The sequence below is a fragment of the Hyperolius riggenbachi genome, chromosome 3 (assembly GCF_040937935.1).
Source record: "Hyperolius riggenbachi isolate aHypRig1 chromosome 3, aHypRig1.pri, whole genome shotgun sequence".
In the NCBI taxonomy this organism is placed as follows: domain Eukaryota; kingdom Metazoa; phylum Chordata; class Amphibia; order Anura; family Hyperoliidae; genus Hyperolius; species Hyperolius riggenbachi.
In genome coordinates this window covers 67,078,002-67,105,055 of record NC_090648.1, presented here as the reverse complement: position 1 = coordinate 67,105,055, position 27,054 = coordinate 67,078,002, and the positions used below count along the sequence as shown (strand labels likewise).

General features: G+C 45.7%; 2 protein-coding genes across 2 annotated transcripts in view; both read right to left on the bottom strand.

Annotated features, from left to right (window-relative positions):
- Positions 1-3,395, bottom strand: part of FARSA (phenylalanyl-tRNA synthetase subunit alpha) — a 45,916-nt gene extending 42,521 nt beyond the window's left edge. The window contains exons 1-2 of the mRNA XM_068274302.1: positions 3,233-3,395; positions 1,467-1,604 (exon numbers count right to left, since the gene is read on the bottom strand). Of these exons, the coding sequence (XP_068130403.1) occupies positions 1,467-1,604; positions 3,233-3,382 (288 nt within the window). The 5' untranslated portion in view covers positions 3,383-3,395. The remainder of the gene's footprint in view (positions 1-1,466; positions 1,605-3,232) is intronic.
- A 3,641-nt stretch (positions 3,396-7,036) lies between these two features.
- LOC137562705 (biorientation of chromosomes in cell division protein 1-like 1) lies at positions 7,037-22,385 on the bottom strand. Its single transcript, XM_068274301.1, has 3 exons — positions 18,276-22,385; positions 13,668-13,780; positions 7,037-8,946 (listed from the first exon to the last, which is right to left on the bottom strand). Exons 1-3 carry the CDS (start codon positions 22,057-22,059, stop codon positions 8,557-8,559), a joined length of 4,287 nt encoding a protein of 1,428 aa, XP_068130402.1. The 5' UTR covers positions 22,060-22,385; the 3' UTR covers positions 7,037-8,556.
- Between the last annotated feature and the right edge of the window lie 4,669 nt (positions 22,386-27,054).

Genomic DNA, 27,054 nt, shown 5'->3' with positions numbered 1-27,054 from the left:
AAACGCACCTCAACAACGCTACAGTGGAAACAGGCCCATCCACTTGTATTACATGTGCGGATCTGCATGCGTTGGACGCATGCAGATTCGCGATAGTGGAAACGAGCCCTTAGGGTTGATGTCCACTGAGTACTTATGCTTTTGTGATCTCTTCTGATGCAACCCCTCCCTCCCCCCCCTCCCCCCCCCCAAAAAAAACACCTTGTGTGACAGACATTCATCTGCATATCTGAAGATCCACCCTGGTGGATCTGATCTGCAGATGAATGTCTGTTAAACAAATTGTGTATTGAGATCTGCCGATATAGACTATGAATGCATTTTGCAGGAACTGACCTTTTGCAGGTGTACACCAACTTTGGGGAGTTCAGCTCCATAGAATAGACTGTGAAGGTATGGCTCTCATACTACATAGAAGGGGGTAAAATTGGTCTGTGATCTTTCATTTTCCAAAGACTTTTAATTTAAGTGTGTATGCAGCATAAGGCTGAGATGCAAATTCTTCTGAAATTATGCAAATTTTTATGTAAATGTACGCAGTTTGAAAAGACCCATCAATTTAAACCCAGGTTTAAAGGGGAACTGAAGTAAGAGGTATAAGGAGGCTGCCATATTTATTTCCTTTTAATCAATACCAGTTTCCTGGCAGCCCTGCTGGTCTATTTCTCTGCAGTAGTACCTGAATCACATCAGAAACAAGCATGCAGCTAGTCTTGTCAGATCTGACTTTAAAGTGAATGTTTACCGTTTGAAAAAATAAAAAGCCAGATACTCACCTAAGGAGAGGGAAGGCTCGGTCCTAATGAGCCTTCCCTCTCCTCTACCGGTGCCCGGTCCCGCGCAGGATCCCCCGTGGCAATATTCGACCAGTTCGGTCAAATACTGCCACTTCTGCAGCCGAAGGGATGTTTCGGAAGCCTTCGGGAGCACTCGGGCTCCCGAGGACGGGGCCGCTCCATACTACGCATGCGCGAGCGCCCTCTATGATGCACTAGCGCATACGTAGTATGGAGCGGCCAGTCTTCAGAAGCCCGAGTGCTCCCGAAGACCTCCGAAGTTCCTGCGGCGGCGGACGCGAACGGGGGAGCCAGCGCAGCACCGAGGGCACCGGGAGAGGAGAGGGAAGGCTCATTAGGACCCAGTGCCTTCCCTCTCCTTAGGTGAGTATCTGACTTTTTTTTTTACAGCGGTACCCATTGGCTTTAAAGTCAGAAACACCTGATCTGCTGCATGCTTGTTCAGGGGCTATGGCTAATAGTATTAGAGGCAGAGGATCAGCAGGGCTGCCAGGCAATTGGTATTGATTAAAAGGAAATAAATATGGCAGCCTCCATATACCTCTTACTTCAGTTCCCCTTTAAACAGATTGCTCCATTATCAATCTGTGTATATTTACATAAAATTTGCATCAACTCGGAAGAATTTGCATCTCATGGATTATCCCTAATCTACACATTTGGACTGACCATGAGCTCCGCCTGTGCCAGGCCATCTTTGGGTAAGCTGTAATAAACTCGGGCCTCTTGGCTGCCCTCCTGGGCAATCTCCTGCCCCTCCGCACTCAGCTCCCATTTCTTGCTGGAACGTTGCTCCGCCTCGATTACCTGCAGAGAAAATAAAAAAGGAACATAAATACCCAGTTCAGTGGCATGCTCAATGCACAGCTTTTATGCTGTAAAACTTGGTCTACTGTGAAGCCATTCATACTGCATTGGTGGGGTATCTACTGTCCTCCCACAGAAAGATGCTGGGATGATTCTGAAACCCCTCCCCCTGCCTATTTAGCAGCTGTTATTGTACAGCGACAGATGGCACTGGGAGAAAACCTGCAGCAGCACCTAGTGGTGGGCTGTATGCTGCTGCTCCCCAATATTTCTACAGAAACATTAGGAACTATTGCTGTACAGTCATGCTGTTTAGATACAGCGAGGCAGCCTATTTTGTTCTAAAAAAGAGGCAGGCTGAAGACTAACAGATGTCAAGTACAAAAATGCCTATACATCTAGCAATGAATGGGCAGATCAATCAAATACAGATCCGCATTAAAATCTTTCAGGAATCAGCCTCCTGCCACCGTCCCCCAAATATTATGTGCCCATGCATTACAATACTTTACCTGTCCACTGTGCTTTTGCATTATTTCCCCATGTGATGCGGTTGGATAACGTGTGGCGGGTGTGTGATGTCACAGATGCATCACTGCTTTGTGCCCGCCACACGTGGGCAACGAATGCGGAAGCACAGTAAACACTAGGCGGAAGCGGACAGATAAAGTAATTTAATGCACAGCCCTGCGGGGCACATATAACATTTGAGGAGATAGCATCCGGGAATTCCATCATGTTCGGTTACGATATTGCACACTGTATACGCCACACACCTAATTAAGCACGTTGGCCTTAGATTTCTCAGCATGTCCAATCGATACAGTCCACCAATTTCAGCCTGAAATCGGTTGAATCGTCGATCAGGCATGCTTGTTGCGGCTCCAATTTTCATGCAATTTCATAATAATCGACCCACATGGCTGATCGGCCACAAAATCATCAGTTGCACAGCCAGCTCAAGTCCATCTCTAACAACAATGCCTAGAAATAGAAACCCAGCCTCAGGAGTCCAAAACTAAAACATCCAGCGGAAGCTGCCTATGAATACTCATGAAAACATGATGTGAACTGAAGATGGCTCTACTGTTGTTTAGCATACCTCCCAACTTTTTGAGATGAGAAAGAGGGACACTTAAGCCACACCCCCTGACCATGCCTCCATCACACCCCTAGTCACACATACCATAAAGATTTTATAAGAAAAATATGTTTTATAATTCAAACCACACTGGTCCTTTCTATCCTGGTTCTTTTTCCTTCATATTAACATTTTAAAATGAGTAAGATGTCAATGTAATGTATGGGAATAAAGTTTAAAGTCAAACACATTTTTAGTAGATAAATATATATATTGACATAGAAAGAGGGACAAAGTTCTGAAAGAGGGACAAATGAGGAGGCAAGAAGGACAGGGCTCCCAAAGAGGGACTGTCACTCCGAAAGAGGGACAGTTGGGAGCTATGGTTAAGACTAGAGAAGAGTATAGTTGCCAGCACAACCTTGGAATGCTACTTCAGTGGGCATGCTGGGGTATGTAGTCCCACAACAGCTGTAGTGTCACGTGGTGTGTCTTCTATAGGATGCTATTGCATCAGCCTCTATCAGAGAGCTCCTCTTATACTCACCTCCCCCAGAGACTGCAGGCTCTTGACTGCCCCCACCACCTGCTGGTGATCCACCCCCAGCTCCAGTGCCAGCTGCAGGCTGTCCACTCCTCCGCTGTCCGCATCCCGCAGCCGCTGCAGCAGCGCCTCTGTCACTCTGTTATCCGCCATGCTGCCGGCGTCCTTTCTGCGCATGCGCCACCCTTCCCAGTTCCCAGCCGACACATCCACAGTGCTTTGCGCAGAAGCCAGGCGCCACCTTGGTACTCCCGTTGAGGCTCAGCGTCGCTGGGAATTCCGAGGCTGCCGCGGCCATATTGCTCCTCTCATTAAAGAGCTGTCAGCACTGATCTCGCAATGAATGAATGGAAGAGCGCGTCTCCCCCTGCTGGCGCCTGATGTGAGTGCAGCGGCCATGCAGCGAGCAGGGCAGGGCAGGGAATAGATCAGAAAAAACATCTGCTTTCTCTAAGCTTCTTCTTCCTAAATCTCATTTCTTTGGGCTAGATGGCACATCTGTAATTTATACTGTCGGGTTCCTAATAACGGTACAATCTCCCAAACGATCGATCATACAATAATTTTCCTCTCCGTTGGTGTGCCTGAGCGGTTTGTTTCCAATCGATCACAATGATCAGTCAGTTGTACAGGAAACTGGATTATTAATGGGAACCTGAAAGTGGACCTGAAGATATAAAAAAAAAAAAGTGTCACTTACCTGGGGCTTCTGCCAGCCCCCTGCAGCTGACCTGTGCCTGCAAAGTTACCGAACGATCCTCCGTTCCCTCACCGCGACTCACTTTTGCTTCAGGCAGTCACCGTCCAGTACGCCTGCGTAGTCCTGGCCGCGCTCATCCATGTTCGCACTCCCGTCGCAGTAGAGGATGCAGGCACTGGAGACTTGGGCGCAGGATTCAGCAGGTATATGGCTGATCCTGCTGCTGCACAATTTCCCGGCTGTATTAAATACTATTCCCCCTCCAGGCCACCATGGATAGTGGGGAATGAAATAATTTGGCTTCCAGCAATTGCTGGAAGTCAAATTATTAGGTTTTAAAAGTAACTTCGGCACTGACGTTACTCCCTGTGCGCTGCTACAGCCGTAACTCCTATTACGGCCTATGGTGGCGCCGGCTGCACCCAAATCCCCTGCGCTGGTTTCAGCAGGTGAGCAGTGTGGGAAGGTAGACAGGTGAGGAAAAGACAAAGGGCTCTATTCTCAAAGAGCCAAATTTTCCGCAAAATGTTACCGATATATTCCCGCCAGCGGTAAACTCCGCATTTTTTCCACATTCACTAACATTTTCCGCATGTTTTCCGCATGCGGGGAAAAAAGATGCGGAAACAGCCATTATTCATGCGGGAATGATGCGGTAAAAAGGTCGCATGAAAAAGTGTTAAAAAAAAAAAGTTAAAATCCAGCAAGCACAGCCCTTAAGCCTCCACACTTCATTAAAGTCAATGGGATGCGGAATATATCACCTACTACTTGTAGGTGATAAAAAAAAATCGGTAATTAACGACGAAATGATGCGCCTGAACATTTTTGAGAATTGATCTTTTATTGCGGAAAATACCGACTTTTGCGGAAAGTTTTCCGCATGAATCCCGCACTTTTACCGCATGCGGGAAAAACATGCGGAAAATTTAGAGAATGCAAACTTGACGGTATTTTGGGTGCAAACTTCCCGCATGTACTTTACCGCATGCGGGAAGTCTTTGAGAATAGAGCTCATTGTGACCGATAACGGGAGAGATGTTGCAACTAAAGAACGGAAGAGACCAGGAGAGGCCATCGATCACTGGATTCCTCCTAGGTGCCCAGTGTCCTTGGCTGCCCATCAAGTGATCACCACATGATCACAACACCATGACACTGACGTCCTGGACTTGTGTTGTAGCTGTTGGAATCAGTCGCCCAAGGAAGAGTTGGATTAGGCGTCTCCTGGTTCCCTGGATGGTGATTATTGTTTTTTCTCCTGCGCTCTGACAAAGGGAAAGAGGGTTCTCTGGTCTGACTGAGGGGGTTTGGGGGCCTTTGTAACTTGCACTAGGCAGGGGGGGGGGGGGGCTGAGGGGGTCTGGGGTGGTATTGTAACTTATAATACCATCTCAGACTCCCTCAGTCAGAGATATCCCCCTGCAGGTTACAATGGAACTTGGCATAGGGAGGTCGTCCTTGGCCCCCCATGTTGCTGTGTGGGTCCTCTGAACGTATCCAACAAGAACTTGATATGTTCTCGTGGGCACATTTTCTGACATGCCAGAGTGCGGCGGTGCTGCTCTTACAGGCAGTTTCCTGCTACTGCACAGGGATCACACTTGTGTCTGCGGGCACCGCAGATGATTCCCTGCAAGTGTTTTGCCGCAAGTGATATTCTGTTTCCCCGAAATTAAGACGTCTCCTGAAAGAAAGCCTAGAAGGAATTTCTAGCATGCTCGAAATAAGCCCCACCTCGAAAGCAAGCTCTAGCGGCAGTAAGAGGAAGAAGTAGGGTAACTTGTGTTTCTACAGGCGCCGACAGTCTCGCAGGCAGGACTATGGCTCTGTTATTGTCCATTATTGGGCCAATCAATGCAATGATTGGCCCAATAACACAGCCATGGTCCCACCTGCAAAACTATCGGCTCCAGTAATAGCACAAGTTGCCATACTTCCTCTTACTGATGCTAGAGACTACTTAACTAAGTTTTATCCAAGGAAATATTTTCAAACTTTACCAATAAAATATCATTAAAGCTCCCACCAAGCAAGAAATTACTAAAAATAAGTATTTGTTTTACCTACTTTATGAGTTGCTAAAGCCTTGTACAGACACTAGACAAAAGTTGGCCGATTAACGACCACCTCTGCCAAGAATCTTGCATGAAAACATTGGCCCCCAATCCCAATATCCCCCCTCCCCCCAGGAAGTGATTTAACTGGCACATTGCTTCAGCCGAGAGAAAACTGTTCTTTCTACTTGCCCCGTTGCTGCATGTTTCTCCCGTATCTCTCTGTGCCCCCCCCCCTCTCATAGCACAGAACACGTCACTAGCCTACAGGCTAGCAGTGCACCTATACAGCCTCACGTGAGGGAGTGGGTTCTGATCCCAGTGGATGACATGCCTCATAAGTGTGTACCAGTGGAGAACCTCAGGTCAGAAGTTAAATACGTACCTAGGGAGAGGGAAGCTTCTGCATCGTCTTCTGGCGCTCTCCTGCCCACTGCGGACCTCCAAAGGGATGTGATAAGCTCTTGACAGATTCCTCCCCACTCCTCTTCATACAGGAGCGCGGCCGTACTGTTCCTGCGCAAGCACAGCCATGCCTGCGCAGTATACCAGAGCAGCTCGTGCACAAGGAGTGTGATTGCAATGTGCTCCCGGGCAGCAGCATAGAACAGCGTGGATCCAGAGGCTTTCCTCTCCATAAGTATTTTTTGGCCCAATGTTCCCACTGGGTTCTCTTTAAAAGGACAACTGAAGCAAGAATGATATGGAGGCTGCCATATTTATTCCCTCTTAAGCAATACCAGTTGCCTGGCAGCCCTGCTGATCCTCTGCCTCTAATACTTTTAGCCATAGACCCTGAACAAGCATGCAGCAGATCAGGTGTCTGACATTATTGTCAGATCTGACAAGATTAGCTGCATGCTTGTTTCTAGTGTTACTCAGACACTACTGAAGCCAAATAAATCAGCAGGGCTGCCAGGCAACTGGTATCGTTGAAAATGGAAACAAATATGGCAGCCTCCATATTCTACTCACTTCAGGTGTCAAAGTGAAAAGTTATTTTCTAAATAAGATAAACCAAGACAACAAACACAATATTCCAGGCACAGATCAAAAGGAGGTGGTATTTTATACAATTCTGTACACTAAAATCTACATCATTCCAAAAGGGACATGCATGATCAACATAGCATATGAACAAGCCGCAGAGATTTATTAAAGCAGTGAAGGTGCAAAATGAATGGGTGACCAAACAGAAAAAAAAATATATATATTAATACTGACCTATAATATACAATGCTGTACATCACCGCATTAAAGGGACACTGAAGCCGAAGAAAAACTTATGATATAATGAATTGTATGTGTAGTGTGGATAATTAATAGCACATTAGCAGCAAAGAAAAGAGTTTCATATTTTTATTTTCGGGTATGTAGCCTTCTTTTTATAGCATTGCATAATTCTGTCATATTTGCAGTTTATAAACTACACTCCGCATTTTAAACTATGAAACAGAGCAGAGCTAATGACTCTGAATTTCTCAGCAGTAACATCTTATCTAAAGTTGTCTTTCACTGTTTCTTTAATGTATACGGTAAGTGCTTCAGAAAATAGCACTGCTCTCTGGCTAAATTAGGCGGAGTGCTCAGAGAAGCTCTTTTGCATAGATAACAAGTGAAGTTTCTTACCTCTTTCTGTACTGGAAACAATATGAGTCTCATATCTTTGCTACTAATGTTCCATTTCTTAGCTGTACCACACATACAAATCATCTTATAAGTTTATATTCTCTTCATATTCAAGTGAACTCAGCGCCAATGTAAAACATTTTTAAATGAACCTCCCACAGCGATCACAGTCCGTTTCTCTCAGCAGTGTTGTGAGTGCGCTGCAATGCATGCTGGGAGATGTAGTCTGTGGGTGCAAGTGCAGAGAATGTACTAGCATTCACATTCTACATCTTTCAGCGCACATGCTCACAGCATTGCCAGGAGATACTAACTGCGGCCAGCCTGAAACAGGAGGGGGGGACCAGAGGAGCAGCACCCTGTAGGTGAGTAATATTGCTTCCCCAAATGGAACACTCAGTTTGGAAGCTCCCTCCTTATCTGAAGCTACATTTGAAAAAAAAACAAAAACCGTTTACATTGGTGCTCAGTTCTCTAAAGAAGAAATGCAGTGAACATAAACTAGTTAAATTCCCTATTTTTTTTTTACAATATTAACTTATGGGTTATTTAGTCAGTGTTTGCTCATGGTAAAATCTTTCCTCTCCCTGATTTACATTCTGAAATGTGGTGACATCTTTAGTTCCGCCAGGTGATCTGTACCGAATGTTCGTTACTGAGAGTTCTATGCACAGAGGGAGATATTGCTTGCTTGGCAGTTGGAAAAAGATGTTATTTCCCACAATGCAATGAGGTTCACAGACAGCAAACAGTCAGGGGCATGGTGATGATATCACACTGTGGGAGGGGTTTCACCACAATATCAGCCATACAGAACCCCCTGATGACCTATGTGAGAAAAGGTAAAGATTTCTGCTGGGAAAGGGGGTATCAGCTACTGACTCGGATGAAGTTCAAACCTTGGTTAAAGTCCCTCTTTAATTCACTCTAAGATACTTCTGCTAACTCGACAAAAAAGCCAGTCTTTTAGCTACATTATTGGCGCCGTATTTCTCTACTAAATGCGTCTGTGTGGAAGGGTCATTCCTTTTAAGGTCCAAGTCATCCTGGGGCTCCCAGATGGGGTAGCCGTCGGGGCGCGCCCCGGTGCGGAGGAAGTGTCTGGTGCTGCCCAGCTCTCCGTTGTTGAAATAGAGGGCCTGCATTACGCAGTACATAGTCAGCTTAAACTCTCCCATCATGTCGGTGATGGCTTTCTGAAGGCCATTGTGATCAGATGCTTCTGAGGCAGTGGAAGGTTCATCCGCAGAGGGCGCACTACTGGTGCCGGCTGGTTCCTCCGGCGAGTCGGCCATTGGAGCCTCCTCGCCACTATCTGCGATGTCATCAATCTGTACAATGGAAAAATATATATTTTAATAAAAGGCAGGCTTTATAAGTTATAAATGTTTTCTTTTTACAAATGAATGTAAATCCCATCATCACGCATAGAACTAAAGCTTTGTACACACTAGACCAGAGCCGGGCAATCTACAGTCCATGGACCGTACCCAGGTTCCTCTCCTCCCTTCCTGCGAGCCTAATGACAGGTTTAACTCACCCAATGGCAGCTGCCAGCACCAATCTCTATTGCCACAGCTACGTCATGTGACCTGCAGTCAGTGCGTGTCACATGACACCACTGTGGCCGTGGAGAAGCTGGAAGAAGCTGTGATTGGGTGAGTAACCTGTCATCACTCACCACACAAAACGCTGCAGGGAGGGAAGAGAGGAATGAGACTGAAAAAGCTTGCGCGCTCCTGTGCTAGACAATTTTTGTCTACTGGTGGCCACTAATAATTTAATCTCTTATGTAATATAAGTGAACTGCCTAAATTATCCATTCAATATATTCACTCAATTTACCCTTGTACTACACTGATTTGGTGAATTTGGATGAAAAAGATTGGATCATTAGACGGCTGATTGACTTGTATGAGAAGGTACAGCAGCCCTGTGGTGTGGTTTAGACATCCGGCGCGCTTGATTAGTAAACGCCACTTAGCGAATAAGCCAACAGTGTTTTTACTTGTATGGCACTAATGGCATCCAAAAGACAACTATCCTGCACCTGGGAAAGGGTGTTAGCACATTGTGCAGGTAAGGATGACGACCTTGTGTTAAAAAATAAATATGTGTTGTCTCTGCATGGTTGGCCCCACCAGTGGGGACCTGGCCAACCTGAGCTGTTTAGTGTATCTAGCCAATCTAGCATAGTGTACACTGGTGTCCTATGCCACTGTACTTCCCCTGCTAAAAAACACTCACTCGACCCCTCCCTACCCTCCAACTACCGCCCAATCTCTCTCCTCCCTTTTGCCTCAAAGCTCCTCGAACGCCTGGTCCACAGACGCATCTCGCACTACCTCAGCACCAACTCCCTACTCGACCCCCTACAATCTGGTGTCCGCCCTGCTCACTCAACAGAAACCGCTCTAGTCAAGGTAGTAAATTACCTTACCCTTGCCAAAGCTGAAGGAAACTACTCCATCCTGCTACTCCTTGACCTGTCCTCAGAATTTGATACAGTTGACCATCCCCTCCCGCTTCCTTCAATTCCTTCAGTCCTTAGGGATTTGTGATAGCGCCCTGGCCTGGATCTCCTCATACCTCTCTCATCACCGCTTCACCACCTCTTTCAATGGTTCCTCTTCAACTCCTACCCCCTTCTTGGTCGAAGTCCCCCAGGTCTGGGCACCCTACTGTTCTCAATTCACATCTCCTCTATCAGCAAACACATCTACTCCCTGGGCTTCAAATACCACCTATATGCCGATGATACCCAAATCTATCTCCACACCCCCAATCTCCCCCCCTCCTCCATGGACAAGGTCTCCTCCTGCCTCTCAACCATCTCCTCCTGGATGTCAGCTAGGTTCCTGACGCTTGACCTGGATAAAACCGAGCTCATAATTTTCCCGCCTCGTGCTGCACCACCCCTCCCAGTTATTCACGTCACTATCAACAGCATTACCATCCACCCTACCTCTCAGGCCCGTTGCCTGGGCGTCACCCTAGACTCTGATCTCTCCTTCACCCCCCACATCCAAAATGTTACCAGAACCTGCAACTTCTACCTTCGCAACATCTCCAAAATCCGCCCCTTTCTGACCCCAGACACTACCAAGCTTCTCATCCATGCCCTCATCATCTCCTGCCTTGACTACTGCAATGCCGTACTATCTGGCCTCCCCTTGAAACACATTGCACCGCTTCAATCAGTCATGAATGCAGCAGCTAGACTCATCAGACTTTCCCACTACTATGCTTCCACTTCTCCCCTCTGCAAAACCCTACACTGCCTCCCTATCTGCTTCAGGACCAGTTTTAAGGTTCTGTGTCTTGGACTCCTGCTATCTTACTACAGAAAATCCATTCTTTTACAATGGAAACAACAAGACCCCCCAACAATTTCATTCTGGAAAAATTTAATGAACTCATCTCTGCACTTAAACAAGGCAGCATACATCGCTAGGGGTTGTGCTAATAAATTCCAAAAACTTTGGGGTGTTTGGATCAAGAACCGGGATACACTGTCCGCAGAATAAAAACTAGCACTATTACAGGTGGTTCAGAGGGAATAGATCCATTTATTTCATGTACACTCTAGAGGTACACTCAAATACACCATTCTTAGCAGGCCCAAACCCCTGTTGGGAACTCGGTGCTTTTGCACCTAAATGGATGTGGCTTGGAGGTGGAGGTGGGGTGAATTATTATATTAAAAAAAAAAAAAAAAAAAAGGAGTCTGTTGAATTACCTGTGAAATTAGCGGATCATATGTCATGCACTGTATTCAATTTTTTTCTTATCGAGACCTAATCTCTCTCAAGTTTGACGTTAATCATCCATATGTATAAAAATATCTATGTATAGTGTCCGTTTGTAGTCCTCTTCTAAGTGTTCTCTTTTTCTGTTTGTATCCTCGTCTGTTTTGGGGAATGTTATATTTCAATGTATGTTTCTAAAAACTTAATAAAAAAGAAACTTAAAAAAAAAAAAAAAAGAAAAAAAAAAAAAAAAAAAAAAAAGGTTCTGTGCCTTACCTACAAATCTACAAGACCTGGCCAACCTACACTTCTGAGCTTGTCAACAGATATACCTGCCCGCCCCCTCCGGTCCTCCAATGATCTCTGCCTGACCTCCCCACGCATTTCTCAATCCCATGCACGCCTACAAGACTTTTCAAGAGCTGCCCCCACCCTATGGAATTCCTTTCCACTCCCCCTCAGACTCACTTCTTCCTTCAACACCTTCAAGCAAGCCCTCAGAACCCATTTCTTTAAAATGGCCTACCCCACATCTACCACACTAACTCTCTCAGTCAACCACCTTTCCCACAGCCCTACCCAATGTGTCCCTCCCCGACCCTTTAGATTGTAAGCCTTTGGCACCCCCCCCCCCCCCCCCCCCCATCCCCAAACCCTTCCTTAGTGTGTCCTTAATTTTGCTACCCAAGCGATGACACCCTTCTCATGGACTAACTCGTACTTGTTTTGCCGGGTCTCTGTAAAATGCATTTTATACCCTGATTGCATGTACAGTATAACCTTGTGCTATGTTGTATAACCGTTTTCTACCGCTCTGTCTGTCACCCCTTGTTGCAATGTATGTATCCCTATTTATTGTCCAGCGCTGTGTAATATGTTGGTGCTTTATAAATACAATAAATAATAATAATGCCTGCTTGATCATGCGCCACACCACTGTATCCATAGACACAGTACATGCCATGTGGCTATACCCAGGTGACATGTCTGTATAGTGCTTACTGTTTGCAGTGTCAGTCTTAATGCCCGTTCACACTTAATGCGTTTGCATTGCGTTTTAATGCATATTTTTCTCCATAGCAGCGTATTGTGAAAAGTTTCAGTTTTTCAGCATTTAGTGTGAAAGGGGGCCATAGGGAAACATGGACACTGGACTCCACATCAGTAGTCCTTTCAGTTACAGCGGACAGCAACTGATATAATGTAGAAGGACCCTAAGGCATCTTTTCTACGAACAGCTGAAAGGAGGTGAATATACCGCCTGTCAGCTGCTCCTGTCTACCTGCCCGCCCTTTGCTACCAGCAGGTGGGCAGGTACCATCCCCATGGAATTGTATCTGAGCATGGCGGTTGCCGTTCTCCGACACAATAAGAGATGTTTTTTCACCGCCAGGTAACGCCAATTGACACGTGGTGTTACCAAACGCTACCATTTGGCTGCATGTAATTGCAGCTGAATGACACTCATGGCTGGCAGCTGTGCAGCTAAACTGCTCGACAAACAAGTTCAGCTAACCTTGAAAGAGAGGGCTAAAGGTATGTACATACGTCCTGAATTTCTGCCCATCTTGCCGTTTGAACAAGACATGTGTACGTGCAGTCGAGGTCCGTATGTGTGTACAAATGACTTCTAGTCTTTTGTTCAACTAATAGACGTTCAAACATACAGTCGTTTGACCAGTCATTTAATCTAGTCCATTGTTCTATCCAGTCCATTGTCCATTAGCAAGTTGTAAATTAGGATATCAGCCGCTTTGTTGGTCAGTGTGTACGCACATTTGAACGACATGTTGTTTGCACTTCAAGTCGTTCAAAAGACCAGTTTAAACGACAATAAGGCGTAAGGTTGGACGTGTGTACGCACCTTAATGATCAACCACAACCTTTGCTGTGGACACAGATATAAGTAAGTATTCCCATGTTACTGTACCTAACAATTGAATATCCCTGTCAGACTCATGTCTCCAGGCCTAGGGCTAATTTGGAGGGAAAGCCAACTAACCTCCCAGTAGGACTGGGATGTAGGAGGAAACCAGAAGACACTCAGGGGAGCATGCAAACTCCATGCAGATAATTCCTGGCCAGGAACAGAAATACGGACCCTAATGCTGCCAACACTTGGCTATCATGCAGGAAGTACTGTTTGGGTGGAGCAGAGGACATGGGGATCAGAAAGGATCGCGGCAGTTTTGTAAATCATCTGTTTCACGCTGTTATGTGTCTCAAGTATTCTTTCAGACCGTTTGTAGGCTCACGGATCTGCAGTGTGATCAACAGACATTAAACCAGCACAAATAGCATACCTCAAATTCCATGTTAGCAATCTCAAATATGTGTAGGTCGTCCAAGTCACTTGAGGTTTCCCTATCAGGAAAAGGGCTCTTTGCTGGAGGACTGAAGGTCAGCATTCCATCACCTGAGTAGCAAAAAAGAAAAGAGTGATTTTCTCCTACATACAATCCCTAATCCAATAAACATGCCTTCTAAAACTGTAAGTCCACTTATACAGGGGTGTCAAACTCAAATGCAAAGTGGGCCAAAATTGATCACTGGAACCAAGACGTGAGCGGTGACGGATTCGCCATAGCAAGCACAAAGGTGTGCTATGGCATTTCCCTTAAAGAGAACCAGAGACGAAGCACCCTCATGTATTTTACTATATATATCAATGGGAACATGAAAGAAAACACCTACCATGCTCTTTTTTCCATCATTCACTGCTCAGTATTCTTGTTACCAGCCCTGACAAGAATCCCCGACTGAGCATTCAGTCTAGCTTTATCCCCGGAATGTTATAGCTGAGTCAGTCTTCTGTGATGTCTTTTCAAGCCCAAGTCTGCCCCCTCCTGGCTCTGCTTTCCTGCTACGAGGATACATAGCAGGGAAGCAAAGCCACAAGGGGGCAGGCTTGGGCTTGAAAAGACAGAAGACTGACTCAGCTATAATCATTACAGGGCCAAGCTAGACTTAATGCTCAGTCAGGGATTCTTATCAGAGCTGATAGCAGGCAGACTGAGCAGCGAAGAATGAAACAAAGAGCACAGTGGGTGTATTCTGTCATGTTCCCATTGATCTATATGGTAAAATACATGAGGGTGCTTTGTCTCTGGTTCTCTTTAAAAACACCTACCCCCACTTTCCACTTTCTGTTTCATTCTTCACTTTTCAGTTTGCTTCTAATCAGCCCTGATAAAATCCCTAACTGAGCATTCAGTTTGGTTTGCTCAGGAATCATTATAGCCGAGTCTGTCTTCTCTGATGTCTTTTCAAGCCCAAGCCTGCCCCCTTGTGGCTCTGCTATAATGACTCTGCTATAAAAATTCCTGAGCAAAGCCAGACTGAATGCTCCAGTCGGGGGTTTTATCAGGGCTGATAAGAAGCAAGCTGAGCAGTGAAGAATGAAAGAGAGCAGGGTAGGTGTTTTCTCTAATGTTCCCACTGATATATATGTTAAAATACATGAGGATGCTTCGTCTCTGGTTCACTTTGAAAGGAAATAAATATGACAGCCTCCATATCACTTGCTTCAGTTGTCCTTTAACCTCCTTGCCGGTTATCCCAGCTTCATCCGAATTCGTTATTTGAGCATCCATGGTCACGTCACCTTGGGTATCCTTTAAAGAGAACCTGTACTGAAAAAAACAGCCCCTGGAAGGAACTTACCTCGGCAGGGGGAAGCATCTTGATCCGATGAGGCTTCCCCAGTCGTCCTCAGTCCGGTCTCAGCAGTAGCGCCTGCAATATATATCTTCCCCGGCTCCAGCGCAGGCGCAGTAGTGGTTCTCAGCTGGTATCAGGCACAAATCGTCGATCCCAGTCAGGTCTGCTCTATTGCACAGGCAACTTGCGACTGCGCAGTAGAGCAAACTCAACTGGGGTCGGCCATTTACACCTGATCCCAGCTGAGAGCCGCTACTACGTCTGTGCTGGAGCCAGGGAAGGTAAATATTGCAGGCGCTACTGCGCCACAGCCTGACAATTTGTTGGCTGTGGCTTTGGAGGGGCCTAGATGGACCACCGTGGGACTGAGGAGAATGCGGGAAGCCTCAATCGGATGCAGAGGCTTTCCCCACCCGATGTAAGTACCACCCCGGGGGCCTTTTTTTTCAGTACAGGTTCTCTGTACAAAGGGGCTACAACTGTCGCCGCAACCACGTGCGTGTTGCGGCGACAGGTCCCCCGTGTGTATAACGCACACGCCACGAACCGTCGCTAGTTAGAGCTGTGGCCAATCGCCGGCAACATCTGTCGCCACAACTGTCACTAGTCCGCCGTGTGTATGCGGACTAGCGACAGCAACCCAATTACCATGGACGGAGCTTTCGGCGGGGGGGGGGGGGAGGAATCTTCGGCGACAGCTTCCACCGCATCTCTCTCCCTCTGTGCGCCGTGTGTACGGCTGCTGCACAGAGGGATCTGTCGACGAGCTGTCGTTGCTTTTTTTTTTTTTTTTGCTCCCTTGCTACATTTGTGCCTCGTGTGTACGAGGCTTAAAATCGCCGCAGCGCTGTGTGCAGCGATTCTGATTCCCCGGCGCTTGGAAGTGCTGTACAGTAAACTGTACATCGCTTCCAATTGGTCATTCTTCATTTTTTTTAAATGAAACTTTTATTATACTTACCCAGTGACCTTCTTACGTCCGTAGCCCCGCCCCCTAAAGGAAGAGGTCATAGGTACTTCTCTAGGACCAATCAGAGACCTCGTGTGACCTCTTACTTTAGGGGGCGGAGCTACAAACAGAAGGCGGCAATCAAGACACCGGGTAAGTATTTAAAGTTTTATTGTATAAATGATTGCTCGGCCCCGCAAAGCGCTGCATAATTGCTTTCATAAGCGATTTATGCAGCGCTTATGTTGTTTGCATTGAAAAACAAAAATTTGCTTTCCTAAAACAGAAAGAATTTGCGATAATTCAGGTTGGAGTGAGCTCGAGATGTCTCCCAGAGCACCACTGCTGAATATATGCAAATTAACCATTGTACCCTGTATGCATGTTGGGATTATTATGGCTCTGTACAATTTAACAAGCTGACACATCATTGCAATCCAGCGGTTCTGGAGGTGTGTTTAGCTTCTAAGGGTACAATGGTTAATTTGCATATATTCAGCAGTGGTGCCTGGGAGACATCTCGAGCTCACTCCAACCTGAATTATCGCAAATTCTTTCTGTTTTAGGAAAGCAATTTTTTTTTTTTTTTAACATCTTAGTAAGGGGGCTTTTAGGACCATTGTAGTCCCTTACACACTCCAATGCGTTCTGGGTCACCATGAGCTTGCTGGTTAGTCTGTACCTCTCGGTTTACAAGCCCTACTCCATAGAGCCAAATTAATCCATGCCATGCACTGATGAGGATCAAACAATCCGAAACAGTCTGTATGCATGTTGGGATTATTATGGCTCTGTACAATTTAACAAGCTGACACATCATTGCAATCCAGCGGTTCTGGAGGTGTGTTTAGCTTCTAAGGGTACAATGGTTAATTTGCATATATTCAGCAGTGGTGCTCTGGGAGACATCTCGAGCTCACTCCAACCTGAATTATCGCAAATTCTTTCTGTTTTAGGAAAGCAAATTTTTGTTTTTCTTAACATCTTAGTAAGGGGGCTTTTAGGACCATTGTAGTCCCTTACACACTCCAATACGTTCTGGGTCACCATGAGCTTGCTGGTTAGTCTGTACCTCGTTGTTTGCATTGAGCGCTCAAAATGCTGCATGTACTGAGTTTGAGATTACCGCTAATCGTAATTGGCTAATGGTTTCCCCCTCACTCACATTGACAAATCGTTGTTGGGACTCGCCGGTGATCCCAAAACGCTGCCAAAAACGCCCTAGTGGGTTCCAGGCCTAAAGCTACTTTAAAGAGACACTGAAGCGAAAAAAAAAACTATGATATTATGATTTATATGTGTAGTACAGCTAAGAAATAAAACATTAAGATCAGATACATCAGTCTAATTGCTTCCAGTACAGGAAGAGTTAAGAAACTCCAGCTGTTATCTCTATACAAAAAAGCCATTATCTCTACGACTTTCAAAGTCGTGGAGAGGGTCGTTTTCTGACTTTTATTATCTCAACTGTTAGTTAACTATTTACTTTTCCTCTGGCAGAGGAGAGGTCATTAGTTCACAGACTGCTCTGAAAGAATCATTTTGAATGCTGAGTGTTGTGTAATCTGCACATATTATAGAATGATGCAATGTTAGAAAGAACACTATATACCTGAAAATAAAAATATGAGAATATTTTCTTTGCTGCTAATCTTCTAGTAATTATTCATAGTACACAACCAATTCATTATATCATATATTTTTTTCCGCTTCAGTGTCTCTTTAAATAGCAATGAAACCTGACATTATAATTAAAAATAAATAAAACGGGGGTGGGAAAGGCATAGTTTTATTGGGCAGTGGATAAGTGCTCCACGGTAAATTAAAAATGCCAGAGAGCCTTTCTAAAATTAATTACGCGATCTCACCTAACGTAACATTTGAAATGAAGGCTCGTTACCAATCTGACATAAAGGACAACTGTAGCAAGAGGACTGTGAAGGCTGCCATATTTATTTCCTTTTAAACAATACCAGTTGCCTGGCAGCCCTGCTGATCTATTTGGCAGCAGTAGTGTCTGAAAACACCTGAAACAAGCGTGCAACTAATCGTCAGATCTGACAATAATGTCAGAGACACCTGATCTGCTGCATGCTTGTTCAGGGTCTATGGCTAAAAGTATTAGAGGCAGAGGATCAGCAGGACAGCCAGGCAACTGGTATTGCTTAAAAGGAAATAAATATGGCAGCCTCCATAGCCATCTTGCTACAGTTGTCCTTTAAATACTTTTTCTTATGTGCTAAAGAGAAACTATGCTTTGCAAAATTGTTATTTTCAAGAGTACTAGCAGATGGTGACGTACCATGTTTTGTGCGAACACATTTTTGAGGGGTATCTCCAGAGGTGCCAATTTCTGTGGTTTCACATATCTGAGGTGTTTGAGTAGAGTCAGTGGGTGGTATACCATTACATTTTTGAGAAGTCTCAAGAGAGTAACCATGCTGTGCGATATCAGATTTATGAGGTGATTCCGCAGTGGCACCATGTCGTCTCATAAGATGTCTTTGAGGGGTGTCGGCCAAAGAATCGTGTAGTGCGGTACTGCTCTGAGATGTCTCAGGTGGTATGGTATTAGGTCTCTGAGGGTCCTGAGCCAAGGTACTAAGTTGTGTGGGACTAGGTATCTGAGATGCCTCAACTGAGGAACCAGGTCGTGTGGGACTATGTCTAAGAGGAAGCTCAACCAAAGAAGAATGTTCTGTGGTATTAGGTCTCTGTGGGGTCTCAGAACCATGTTTGGTATTAAATTCTTGTTGGGTCTCAGTTGGGGAACAGTGTGGGGTGACGATATGTTTCTTAATGGCCTCAGATGAAGACCCACATGGTGTGGTATTAAGTCCCCGAGGAGTTACACCTGAGCAACTATGTTGTATGGTATTATGTCTTTGAGGAGTCTGAGGTGAAGAGACGTGTTGTGTGCCATTATGTCCCTGAGGAGAATTCATGGAAACACCAGGTTGTCTATCACAGGATCTCTGAGAGGCCTCAGGAGAGCGGTTTGAATCTGTACTCGACTTCTGAGGGTCAGCATTAAACAAAGGAGTAGAACAGGTCACATTTGCAAATTCTAATTTGGAATCTTCGATTTTTACAGAGCCCTTGTTATCAAGAGAAAGTCTTGCATCCTGTAGTTTGTGTTTTTGGTTGACAAGATATTTAACATAACGTCCTCTCATGGACTGCCAGGATCTGTTCAGCACTTTTCTTGTCTCCATGTCCTTCCAAAGCAATGTGCCAGTGACAGTCCTTTTGGAAGAGACATTATCTCTGATGTACTGCAAGATGGCGATATCTTCCTCTTCAGTGAAGGGCATTTTTCCCCGTTTTGGTGCAGCAGAAGAGTCATCACTCACAAGGGAGGTGTCCGATTCAGCCTGCTTATCTGTAGGCCTATTGTCGGATTTCTTGGCAGTAGAGTGCTCTAGTGCGCTACTCTCTGCTTCTGCAGTTTCCTCAATTCTCTCTTCTATATCAACTTGTGCCTCAGAGGAATGAGATATGTTTTGGGCTGTAGTCTGTACATCATCTCTGGGTGTTTTTACAGGGCTCTTGTTATCAAGAGAAAGTCTTGCATGTATATGTTTGGATTTTTTGTTGACAAGATATTTAAAATAATATGCTTTAATGACCTGCCAGTTTCTGTTTAGCACTTTTCTTGTCTCCATGTCCTTCCAAAGCAATGAGCCAGAGACAGTCCTTTTTGAGGAGACATTATCTCTGACATACTGCAGGATGGTGATATCTTCCTCTTCAGTAAAGAACATTCTTCTCCGTTTCAGTGCAGGAGAAGAGTTGGCACTCACAAGAGTGGTGCCCGATTCAGCCTGCTTTTCTGTAGGCCTATTGTCTGATTTCTTGGCCGTAGTGTTCTCTAGTGGGCTTCTCTCCGCTTCTGCAGTTTCCTCAATTCTCTCTTCTATATCAACTTGCTCTTCAGAGGAATGAGGACTGTTTTGCAGCAATGTGCCAGTAACAGTCCTTTTGGAAGCGATATTATTTCTGGTATACTGCAGGCTGGCGATATCTTCCTCTTCAGTAAAAGGCACTTTTCCCTGTTTCAGTGCAGGAGAAGACTTTGCACTCACAAGAGAGGTGGCCGGTTCAGCCTGCTTTTCTGTAGGCCGCTTGTCTGAATTCTTGGCAGTAGAGTTCTCTAGTGCCCTACTTTCTGCTCCTGCAGTTTCCTCAATTCTCTCTTCTAGAACTTGTGCCTTAGAGGAATGAGAAATGTTTTGCGCTGTAGTCTGTACAACGTCTCTGGGAGTTTTTACAGAGTCCTTGTTATCAAGAGAAAGTCTTGCATGTTGTAGTTTGTAATTTTGGTTGACAAGAAAGTTAAAATAACGCGCTCTCATGGACTTCCAGGTTCTGTTCAGCACTTTTCTTGCTTCCATGTCCTTCCAAAGCAATATGCCAGTGGCAGTCCTTTTGGAAGAGACATTATCTTTGACATATTGCAAGATCACGATATCTTCCTCTTCAGTAAAAGGCATTTTTCCCCATTTCAGTGCAGGAGCAGAGTTGGCACTCACAAGAGAGGTGACTGGTTCACCCTGCTTTTCTGTAGGCCTATTGTCGGATTTCTTGGCAGTAGAGTTCTCAAGTGCGCTGCTCTCTGCTTCTGCAGTTTCCTCAATTCTCTCTTCTACATCAACTTGTTCCCCAGAGGAATGAGAAAGGTTTTGCGCTGTAGTCTGTACAACATCTCTGGGTATTTTTACAGAGTCCTTGTTATCAAGAGAAAGTCTTGCATGTTGTAGTTTGTATTTTTGGTTGACAAGAAAGTTAACATAACGCGCTTTTATGGACTGCCAGGTTCTGTTCAGCACTTTTCTTGTCTCCATGTCCTTCCAAAGCAACGTGCCAGTGACAGTCCTTTTGGAGGAGACATTATCTCTGACATACTGCATGATGGCGATATCTTCCTCTTCAGTAAAGAACATTCTTCCCTGTTTCAGTGCAGGAGAAGAGTCGGCAGTCACAAGAGAGGTATCCAATTCACCCTGCTTTTCTGTAGGCCACTTGTCTGATTTCTTGGCAGTAGAGTTCTCTAGTGCGCTACTCTCTGCTTCTGCAGTTTTCTCAATTCTCTCTTCTACATCAACTTGAGCCTCAGAGGAATGAGAAATGTTTTGCGCTGTATTCTGTACAGCATCTCTGGGTATCTCGTGTACATCTGCTTGGCTTACTACTTTACGTTGCTTTGCATTTGTTTTCTGCTGGATTCCTTCGCAGCTCCGATGCCTGTCAGTTCTCAGTTTTCTTTTTGGCCTCATATACTCCATCTTAAAAAGAGATTCTTCATCTATCACAAGGTTGCTTTCATGATCTGTTCCAGCCTCCAGGTCATTTACTGTATCAGGAACAACTTCTCCACTCAGCTCCTGTTCTACAGCAGTCTTGCTCGAAGCAGGTGGATGCTGCTGACCACCTTCCTGACCAGAGGGCTCATCTGCTGATGTACTGTGGACAGCAGCAGCATGCACTATTTTCTTGTGGCCTTCTACAAGTCCCCTGGCCACTTCTTCACTGGTGTTGTTATTAGGTACATCATTACACACTTGAACGGTTTGTTTCATTCCAGCTCTGCCAGCAGGGCTCATATTTATTTTATCATCCTTTTCATAGTTTATTTTTGTACCACTGTTCTCAATTTGCTCAATGCGGTTCTCTGGTTCATCAGGTTCAGCTCTTGGGTGGGTCACTGTAGATGTAGGGTGATCCCTGTTGCCCTTTCCTGGACTCTCTTTGGTAGGGCTCTTTGTAAAAAGAGGGGACTTGTCCTTCACTCTGTTCTTGCTTCGGTTCCAGGGCGGCAGCAGACGATAGGCCCGGGGGGACAGGCTGCGGTTGCTGGAGACACAGTCAGTAATGTAGGCAGTGGAGACATACCCAGGCGCCACACATTGCTCAATAGGGTCGGCCAGAAGAAAAGCCCCAGGCTCCTGGATGTGGCACACCACACCTCCGCCTTCAACGATTAGAGGTGACAACTTCCTCTTCAGGGGTCCTGGCCGCACATAGAACCGCATGGGGCGGCCATCCTTTGTTACAAACAGGGTTCTAGAGCAAGTGCCTTTCTTCATTTTGCTGTGATGGCCCCTGCTACCTTCCTTTGGTCATCCCACCAGGTGTCTTATCAGGAAGGGGAAGCACGCTCACCCTGCACACAGCAACCCTTTGGCAGTTGCAGCACAACAAGTGACTTCAGCTTGTGAGTTGATTAGGCGAGACTCGCCACCAATCAGAAACCCCATAACAATTCTCACGTCAGAAAACAAGGCCAAGCTTTTCTACGGCGCATTACCCGGCGTCCCCGTTCTCTTCGTCCACCGACTACAAAACCGGCATTTCTTTGCAGCCGCTAGAGAGATGTGACTTCCAACCAGCGCAGCAGCCGAGGTCACGTGACTTTGCGCCCGCCAAGCTACGCTGTTTAGAAGAATCATGTGACTTGAGTAGCACCACGTAACGGTGCGTGCTGAAGCCAAATGGCGTACGGGCAGAGAGGATTGTGCCAGCAGTGGACGTGTGACGTCACGTGAGATGCTTCTGTATCTGTAAAAATAATGTTGAGAAATAACAGAAGATGTATCAAACAGCCGTTCTTAGTGTGCGAATGTGTTATGCTATGCAATGCTGACTAGCATGTGATATATTTTGATTGTTTTTGTGTAGGTCACAATTGTTTTATTTATTATACTATATGCAAACGCTTGTTAATTTGTACAGAGCCATAATAAGGGGGTTGAAATATCTCAGCTCTATTCACAATACTTATCATAAAGTTCTTATTAATCTCCTAATTCATGCATGTCATACTCCAGCCACGGCCAAATCTGGCCCTCATGTAGTTGGTTTCCCCACTTTGCATTATGTATGACCCACTCTAGACCAGTAGGGAAGCTATATTGGAGGTAAAGCCCTAGAGCACATGGGTGGGAGTCTCTAGACTCCAGGGACCTGTATAGGGGAGGGAGGACCACTAGACACCATGGAACTTTATAAGGGAGGAAGGTGGGCAGTAGACATTAAAGAGACTCCGTAACAAAAATTGCATCCTGTTTTTTATCATCCTACAAGTTCCAAAAGCTATTCTAATGTGTTCTGGCTTACTGCAGCACTTTGTACTATGACAGTCTCTGTAATAAATCAACTTATCTCTCTCTTGTCAGACTTGTCAGCCTGTGTCTGGAAGGCTGCCAAGTTCTTCAGTGTTGTGGTTCTGTGATGCATCTCCCCCCTCCAGGCCCCTCTCTGCACACTGCCTGTGTATTAATTAGATTAGGGCAGCTTCTCTCTTCTCTCTTATCTTTTACAAGCTGGATAAATCCTCCTCTGAGCTGGCTGGGCTTTCACATACTGAGGAATTACATATACAGGCACAGCTGTCTGCACTCTGCAGGAAGAAACAGCCTGACACTTCAGTGGAAGATGGCTGCAGGGGGAAAGCAACACACAAATGATCTCTTGAGATTCAAAAGGAAGGGTGTATACAGCCTGCTTGTGTATGAATGTATTTTCTATGTGTGGACATACTGTACATAAACCTACTTCCTGTTTTGGTGGCCATTTTGTTTGTTTATAAACAAACTTTTTAAAACTGTTTTTAACCACTTTTAATGCGGCGAGGAGCTGAGAAATTGTGACAGAGGGTAATAGGAGATGTCCCCTAACGCACTAGTATGTTTACTTTTGTGCGCTTTTAACAATACAGATTCTCTTTAAGGTTGGCCCGCGACTAGATCCCAGTGTACAATTTTGGCCCACTTTGTATTTGAGTTTGACACCCCTGACCTAATTGATAAAAATAACCTTTCTGCACACTTACAAGCAAAATTATTACTCAAAGTAAGTTGTTTCTGATTATCCAATCTTAAATCTTCACGTCCCACCCCCTCCCAACCAGCTCCTCCTCCACCCTATCCTCCCCTCACATCCTTCACTCCTACTACCACCGAGGAAGTCATCCACCTACTGCAGACTTCCCATACCACTACTTCCCCCCTTGACCCCATCCCTTCTGATTTACTCCAGCCTCACTTCACGGAATTGGCCCCAGTCCTCACTACCCTGTTCAACCTCTCCCTATCCACAGGCACCTTCCCCTCAGACTACAAGCAGGCCACTGTACTACCCCTGCTTAAGAAACCCTCCCTTGACCCCTTGCTACCCTCCAACTACCGTCCTATCTCCCTCCTCCCCTTTGCCTCAAAACTCCTTGAGCGTCTGGTTCACAAATGCCTGACCCAGTTCCTCAATGCCAACTCACTGCTAGACCCACTGCAATCTGGATTTCGGCCTGCCCACTCAACTGAAACTGCTCTCACCAAAGGGGTCAATGAACTTGCCTTAGCTAAAGCTGAAGGTAAATACTCCATTCTCCTCCTCCTTGACCTTTCAGCAGCGTTTGACACAGTAGATCATCCCCTACTCCTCCAGTCCCTCCAGTCCATGGGCATTCACGATCTTGCCCTGTCCTGGCTTTCATCCTACCTCTCCAACCGCTCCTTCACGACCGCCTTCAATGAGTCCTCGTCCACCCCCAACCACCTCTCGGTGGGAGTCCCCCAAGGTTCAGTCCTTGGCCTCCTACTGTTCACCCTATACACATCCTCCATTGGCAAGGTTATCTCCTCCATGGGTTTTAACTATCATCTGTATGCAGATGACACCCAGATCTACCTCCACACCCCTGACATATCCACCACTACCATGGACAAGGTCTCCTCCTGTCTATCAGCCATCTCCTCCTGGACGTCCGCTAGGATCCTGAAACTAAACCTAGACAAAACGGAATTTATGATCTTCCCACCCCGGACAGCCATAAACCTCCCAGATGTGCATGTCACTGTAAACCACACTACCATTCACCCTACCTCTCAAGCCCGCTGTATGGGTGTCACCCTGGACTCCGTACTCTCCTTCACTCCCCACATCCAAAACCTCACAAAGTCCTGCAACTTCCACCTTCGTAACATCTGTAAGATTCGCCCTTTCCTAACCTCTGCCACCACCAAACTCCTCATCCATGCCCTCATAATTTCCCGCCTTGACTACTGCAATGCCCTGCTGTCTGGTCTCCCTATGACCCGAACAGCCCCACTGCAGTCCATCATGAATGCGGCAGCCAGAATTATCCACTGCTTCCATCGCTCCACCAGGGCGGATCCCCTCCTTGAATCCCTCCACTGGCTTCCTATCCAGTCCAGAATCAGATTCAAGATACTGTGTCTGACCTACAAATCTGTCCACAAAACCTGTCCAACCTACATTTCCGATCTTACTCAGAGGTACACACCTAGCCGCTCACTCCTCTCTTCCAATGAACTTCGCCTAACCGCCCCCCGCATCACCCAGTCCCATGCACGCCTCCAGGACTTCTCTAGAGCTGCTCCAACACTATGGAACTCCCTACCTCCACCCATTAGGGCAGCCCCCTCCTTCAACATCTTCAAGAAAGCCCTCAAAACTCACCTTTTCACTCTGGCCTACTACCCCTCACAAGTGCTCTAAACCCACAGCTGAACTCTCGTCCCCTACCTTCTGTGTCCTTACCTCTCCCTCTAGATTGTAAGCCTTTGGGCAGGGTCCTCCTCCTTTTGTGTCCTACCTGATCATGCACCTCCATTACTGTACACCCATGCTATGCATCTGAGTGAACCTAACTTGCCTAATCTCCATGCTCCCATCCAGTGACTAAGCATTACCTTGTACTCATACTGTGCTGCATGATCTGGTCTTTCTTGTATTCCTGTATTGTCATTTTGCTGCATGTCACCCCTAAATATTGTATGTATCCCAATTTATTGTCCAGCGCTGCGTAATATGTTGGCGCTTTATAAATACAATAAATAAATAATAAATAAATAATAGAAACTGCATTTGAATATTAATTTCTTACCTTAATTATATTATATTTTCCCACTTTGGAAGCTTAAAAATGTAACATAGATAAAGTGAAAACAGAGGAAAACGGGTGAAAAAGCTTTGCCCATTGTTGTTATTTTTTAAAATGAGCCAGAGGGGAGGTGAGAGACATTATTATTACTATTGATTTATAAAGCGCCAACATATTCTGTGGTGCTGTACAAAGTAAGAAACAAACATGGGGTACATAATACAGACAGTGGTGTACACCAATCTACAAGATACATAATTAGTGACAAAATACAAAAATGATACAAAATACAGAATACAAAATACAGAATTGGTAATGACAGTGATAAAAGTAACATGATAAAATGTATAATGATTTCCAAAACACAAAAGGGGGAGAGAGCCCTGCCCTTGCGAGCTTACAATCTAAAGGGAATGGGGGGGGGGGCGAGGAGGGGTAGTATACATATGGAGGCTGCCATATTTATTGTATTGTATTGTATTGTATTTTTGCATGCAAAACTATAATGGAAGCTAAACTTTCTCCATACACCAGTATTGCATTGTTTGGATGTGGGGCGTACAATTTTAGTCCAATAGGGGCGGCGGTGTACGCCACAGCAATTAACCATTCAATTGTAGAATTAGGTCAGGGATGTGCAGCCTTCTACCTGTATTTGTTTCCATCATTTTGTAACTACCAGGCTAGCAGCTTCCATTGCGCTTTTCCTGTTTTGCATGGTAAGTATTTAGTTATGCATATGTTTTACATCTGTTTGACTGCTGAGTGTGTATTTGAGCTATTTAAGTGGTGCACATGAGGTGATGGGTCATTCAGATGCGGCCCATGTTGGTGAGCGCTGGCTTTGTTTTCTGCTGTCCATATTTATTTATTATTAGGCTACGTTCACAGTGGGCTTCGCCTTGCATTTTTTGTAAAAACAGGAATGGAAAAGTCACACGTTATGCCAGCATTGTGCCACCTACAGTCAATGAAGAGAACGCTTCACTGTTAACCATTTCTGCCGCCTGGACGTGATGCTCACGTCCAGGCGGCTGCTCTGATGCGGTGATGCGCTCCCGCCCACGATCGCTGGCGCGCCCCCGCCTCCCCGTGGTGTCCCCCGGTAGCCCTGGGATCAGTGAATGGGAACATGGTTCCCGATCACCGATCCCTTTCCCCTGCAGAAAAACCGAAGCGC

Excerpts from the sequence above, each read along its gene's own strand:
- LOC137562705 (XM_068274301.1), bottom strand. The coding sequence starts at position 22,059 with ATGAAGAAAGGCACTTGCTCTAGAACCCTGTTTGTAACAAAGGATGGC. Across the intron at positions 13,781-18,275 it reads ATGTGTTCGCACAAAACATG|GTGATGGAATGCTGACCTTC; the intron begins GTACGTCACCAT and ends TTTGCTACTCAG. Across the intron at positions 8,947-13,667 it reads TTGCTAACATGGAATTTGAG|ATTGATGACATCGCAGATAG; the intron begins GTATGCTATTTG and ends TCCATTGTACAG.